General features: G+C 43.9%; 1 protein-coding gene across 1 annotated transcript in view; it reads left to right on the forward strand.

Annotated features, from left to right (window-relative positions):
- Positions 1-1762: 1762 nt before the first annotated feature.
- ENTPD3 (ectonucleoside triphosphate diphosphohydrolase 3) overlaps positions 1763-5877 on the forward strand; it is an 18685-nt gene continuing 14570 nt past the window's right edge. The window contains exon 1 of the mRNA XM_010007607.1: positions 1763-1882. Within this exon, the coding sequence (XP_010005909.1) occupies positions 1763-1882 (120 nt within the window). The remainder of the gene's footprint in view (positions 1883-5877) is intronic.

The following is a 5877-nucleotide window of genomic DNA, read 5'->3' on the forward strand; positions in this document are numbered from 1 at the left end:
TTCAGGGGCTGCCGGCGAGATCCCGCTGCACCGGGGCAGGCAGAGCCGGGCTAAAACAAAGACTCTGTGAAATTGACTCTTGGTTATAGACTGCGACTTAATAAATTTCAGTATATGTGGAGATAACATGCATCCTTTAACATAATATCCATCAAGCTTCTGGTGCAAACTGTATTGTCCACACTTGGGTTTTTAAGGATGTATTGCAGCAAAACATCAGGCAAGTTGTTGGTTATGGCTTTGTGAGAAATTTGGCAGGCAGGGATGTGAAGACTCATCTGACAATTTAATGCAGAATTCTTTGTGGGCTCTTTTCTCCTCCTGTCTCCCAGGAGAGCTTGATCATTCCTTTTCAGGAACTATGATATTTTTGCAATATGTGTAATTAATCAGAGAACACAATGTAATTGAAATACTAATTACATGCGGGAGGAAGGAGGTGGGTTGGGGTGCGGGAGGAAGGAGGTGGGTTGGGGTGCGGGAGGAAGGAGGTGGGTTGGGGTGCGGGGCGGGCAGGATGCGGGGAGGGCAGGGTGCGGGAGGAAGGAGGTGGGTTAGGGGTGCGGGAGGAAGGAGAGACAGGACCAGATCTGCCCGCACCGGGGTGGGCGTGTGTCCTTTTTGGGGCGGGGGGAGGAGGAGCCTCTCAGTCTCTGCGGTATTTCTTTTGGGGAGGGCGGAGGTTCCGCGTTTCCTCGCAAGCCACAGTCATTTTGAGAAGCTCTCTCGCCCGGGAGGACTGCGAGCTGAGGGGAAGCTCTGAGGTTCAGCTGCTAATTTGGGGTCCGTGGGCTTGTTTTTGCTTAATTTCTCCTGCCAGGGAAGGCTTGTGGAACCTCCTCATCGGTTTTTAATTGCAGGGTTGAAAGGGACGTGGGGGTGGGGATTTGGGTGGGTTTGGGTTGGGTTTTTTTCCAGCACTTGAAAAACATTCAGTGCCTGGAGACCACTTGTGAAATAAATGCTGTTGTGTTTTTATCTCTCTGGTTAGAGTGTGAAGGAATATATTGATGGTGCCTTCCTATGAACAGAGAGGTCAGTACCTGAAATAAGTGGGTTCCATGTCACCTTTGGGTTTGTCTAACATAACTACGTGTTAGATTTACTTAGATTTAGTAACTTTTCATTAGAAGACTTGCTAGTTAAGCTCTATGTTTTGTATTCTATGTGTAGTGCAAAGTGCTAATAATAGGCTTGGCATTAATGCACACAAACGTACTTCATGAATGCATCAGTAATTAGAAGAAAGATGCCTACCTTAATGTTCTTAAAACCTCTTACATGTCTTGCTGAAACAGCCTGTATGTATTAGTGAAGCTGACCTTGCTTCTCTGGCAGAAACATCCAGCAGTACTCCAGCTGCCAGCATTGTGTCCACATGGCTGTGTCTCTGTTGTGAGTGCACATGGCATCAGGTAGTGGGCACCAGCCCCAGCTTGCCCGCTGATCTCATCTCCTGAGGCAGCAGGAGATGGTGAGCATGCATCTGCATGCAGAGCTCTAGGAAATGAGTGTAGAGGCACCTGAGGGTGAAATCTGCTGGTCGTTTGTGTGACAACATAGACACACCCCTTCTAGGCAATAAAAAGTTAGTAGTAGCAGAACACTAGGTAGTTCTTGAGGAGAGCACAGAATTTTCATGTAGCATCATCTAGTTGATGAAATGAGATGGAGTCTCAACTGATTAGGGCTCCAGGCCTTAAGAGAGAATCACCGAATCCTTGCACGTTCCTTAAGCATTTCCCTTTTTTCTTGTTTCAGAATGCTCACCAGAACCCCAAGTGTCATTGCCCAAGTGTTTCTTTTTCTAAGCATAGTTCTTGTCATTGCTATTGCAGTGATTCAGGTAAATCAGCAACAGACCCTCTCCCCAGGGTTTAAGGTAAGTTGAACATGTAAAGAAGGAAAACAACGTTTTTAACTCCTATTTAATATTGCTACTTTATAAATGAATATTTATTATGTGATTGAAACGAGCATACAGCCCTCAATTAATTTTTAATCACATCTCTGCCATCGGAAAATTGAAGCTAAGATAAAAGAGAACTGGTCAAGATTGCAGAGTCAGTGGCAAAGCAGGAAAAGCATTCCTTGAGTCCATGTCTGTGATGTCTATCACACAGTGTCTTCTCCAAGACTAAAAGGCCAAGTGAGAAGAAAATCCCACTGCTTTTTTAATTTTGCCAGAGATTGAAAGTAATTTTAAGATAATTTTGAAGTGGGAAATACCTGGAGTTTAAATTCTGCCCCCAAGCACAGCTAGGAAGTTTGTTCTGAAGTCTCTGCAAACTGTTCCTGTGTGTCAAAAGCATTTGGGCTGTGCACTTTATGACATGTTGGGACTTGCTGAATATTAACAGAAGCAAAGTAGCTTCATGAGGAGGGCAGAACAAACTGGAAAAGACAAACTGAAATATTCTGTCATTTAGGCTTTGCCTTGTGCTGCTGCAGCATGTGCAGATCCTTCAGTAAAGTGTGTACTCAAACTGAGGACAAATCTGTAGAAATTAGCCTTCTAAAGAAACTGCGTAGCCTGGCATTTTGAGTTCTGTGTTTCATCTCAGGAGAGCTACAAGCATATAAACCTTGTCAGATGCTTTGAAGTCCTTGTTTTCTTTCCCTCTGTGTGTGCACTTAACTGGATAGTTCACATACTGATGGCTATAGGCTAATGTCCCTGAACAGGACTACAAACACCTTTGGCTATGTCTGAATCATTTGTTGGTGTTCAGGTCAGACAATGGTATAAAACTGTATTCTGATACTAGTTTTATGTGTTTGTGTGGTGTGGCAGGGTGTGTGTGCTGGGATCTCCCTGTTGTGTCCTGCATCTCTGCTTGCAACAGCCTTACATCCTGCCAGTTTTCATTGAGGCATGACTGGACTGACATGTAAGCTGAAGCCATTATCTAAATGGCATCCTAAACAACCCTTGTGTTTGTCATTAATTCAGTTTCACATTCAGAATGAGGAAACTGCCTTACTCTGAGCAAACGCCAGACCCACCATGACCAGCTGGTTGAGATGGGGAGGTCTTCTTCCTGAATCACAGCAGCTTCATGGCTGGTCCTGGAGAAAGACTGGTGGTTCCTTTGCTAGGTGCTTTGGCTTTGGGTTTCTTTTTGGGCTGCAAGCCTGCCATTGCATAAAATCCCAGTTGATATAGGAGGTCGTGTGTTTGATTCCTGAGATGCTGAGTAGTCCTAAGGAAGTTACTCTTCAGGAGCAGAGGGAGGACCTTGGTGTGCCAGTGCAGAACTCCCCAGCACTTAGCTGATGTGATGGAGCCTGGAAGTGGCAATGTCCTAAACTTAGCAGTTTATTTAAATGAAATATGGCAATAACATGATGAAAACAAACATACTCTTTGTAAATGGCCTCATTCTTCTTCTGGCTCTTGTCCACAAAACCAAAACAACTACTGAAGGATAACTAGAGTTCATGTTACCTGTGGCATAAGAGCTCTTTCCCAGGATGCCCACTGAGAACATTCAGGTTCATTCCTTTGTGGCACAAGGGAGAAATGACCTGTCATGCCACTGATGTTGTAAAGTGTTGTTGCAAAATGAAGTATTTTTGTTCCTTTAATTTGCCCCTCCAGGTGCTACATTTCTCAGCGTCTAAATTTTGCACGTCTTTTGAGTCTTAGGATACATTTTGCCTTGTTTGTAGATGTTATACTTGATTAAAAGTAATACAAACCTATGTAGCTGAACTTCTGAAGTCCACTTCTAGCATGGACCCACTCTTGTAGCCTCAGTCTTCCACGTAACTAGTCCAGCCTTGTTAGCCTCCTGTGGCAGTTTTCCAAAGTGATTGGAAGGCAGGTGAGCTGTCATAACTGCTTTCAGGGCTCATGCATCTCTACATCCTCCTGTGGAAAGGGATTCAGGTGAAAGGGTAATTAAACCTGGGGCAGCTTCTTACTTCCATTTTGGGATTGCAACACTTCAGGATATAATTACAAAGCCATTTGTATGAATATCCCTTATCTGTTTGGGCCACAACCAGATTGGTTGTCACACAGGTAGTTCTTGCAAGGGAAGGACAAACACTTGATAGGGGAGGGATAGTTGTCTCCTTAATCAGCCCAGCTGTGTTGAATGTACACTAGGCAACAGTAAACCCCAAAAGAAGCATTTTCCTTCAAGTAACTTTTTTTCTCCCCTCTGCTGGACAAGAAAACAGAACTTGGAAGCTTTTCTGGGTTAATGTCTGCCTGTCTTCTCTGACTGATTAGTCCACTGTCTAGACAGCACAGTTTTTGGATATTGGGGAATCATCGGGCCTTTATATCTCTCCATTGGTGGCTGAGTGGAGATGATGGACATCCTCAGTGGGAAAGTTGAAGCAGAGAGGAAGGGACGGAGAAAAAGGTTTTCTGATCTTTAAGGGCTGCTAGCCCAGGATAAGGGTTTTCCTGTGCTCAGTCCCACACAGTGCATTGCAAAACAGGAAGGCATTGCTTGTCCTCAAAGGGCAGCCAGAGGTGATTTGACTTGCGACTTGGGCAGAAATGTAACATCATCAGAGAATTTTAATTCAACCAGTTTGTCTTAGCAGCCGTCTGAGACAAGTCATGTAGAATTCTCTCCCTCTCTTTAAATGCTGCATCCTCTGTCATTTTGATTATTTTAAATAAAGATTAATCTTAGTCCTAACACCTGGCACACTTCTTAAGGATCACCACTTGGTGAGGCTGCATGGGCAGCTCTGAGGAGCTTCAAGAAGCACCCTGAAATGGGCCCAAGAGCCCTGTTAAAAAACAAGCATCTCTTTGAAAGTAAACAGGAAGATGTGTAGGAAAAGTAGAAGAAGGAAGAAAATTAAATTGTCAGTCAAAAATTGGTTCACACAAGTGTACTACTATACTTAGGGATGGAAATCTGTTACTTTCTGGAAGTAGGCTGGGAAATGTAGAAGAGGATGGAAGTAGGTCAAAAAACCCCACAACTAGCTGAGGTAAAAATACTTCCATTGTCTTCCAGCTCTACTTGGGCAGGATAGTTGGCTCTAAATGTAAAAGCTTATGGTTGGCTCTTAGAGCTGACTGAGACTAGATTTAATTAATAGCCTTTGAGCAGATTGATAGTTACTGTATTATGTGTCTCCAGAGCACTCATCTGTCTTTCAAGGAGAGGAATCCACTCAGTATCTTTGCTGAAGTAGTAGTTTGAATGAAACCTGATGGTACAGTGATTTGGTAGTACGTGTGGAGCCTTTCACCTCTTAGTTGATCAGGGTAAATAATAATGTGGATAAATATAAGCGGAATTTTCATTATCTAACAGTCCTCTAGGAAACAGACTAGATTGGTGTTTCTGGTAGTTCTTTGGGGGCCAGGAGTTTCTAGGATTACAGTGGAAGCTGGGAACTGATGAGGTGTGGAAGCTGAATGGTTTGCCACCTGAAGCAGTGATCTTTCTTGGTCAGACTTGAGACTCCCCGGGAAGGCAGTGGGATGAAATTTACTGGCCTGTTGCACGGGCTCTTGCTGCTTTGCAGCCAGATGGAGGCTGTCATCTTCCAGTATTGTCAGGGTCCTGGGCATCTGTCTTTTTAAAAATAAAGTTGACAAATTAACCCCACACTGTGTGATTCCTACCAATCAGATGGCTTCAGAAGAGGGGGGCAGCTGAATGTACTTTCAAGGATCATTAAGAGGATAAGCAGAACTGCAGCTTTCTATCCTTCATGCTGTTTGCCTTGCCACTTAGTACAGTTTCAGCTGCCAGAAAAGATGGAGAAGGGGAAAGACTGGTCTGGTGAACAGTAGAATGGGATGGAGAAACCTGTGCTTTAATTCCACAGAGACTCCAAGTGAGCTGGGGCAAGTCAATTAAATATTTATCATTTATTTAATAAATAAACACAAGG

Source organism: Chaetura pelagica, unplaced genomic scaffold (assembly GCF_000747805.2).
Source record: "Chaetura pelagica isolate M959 unplaced genomic scaffold, ChaPel_1.0 scaffold10, whole genome shotgun sequence".
In the NCBI taxonomy this organism is placed as follows: Eukaryota; Metazoa; Chordata; class Aves; order Apodiformes; family Apodidae; genus Chaetura; species Chaetura pelagica.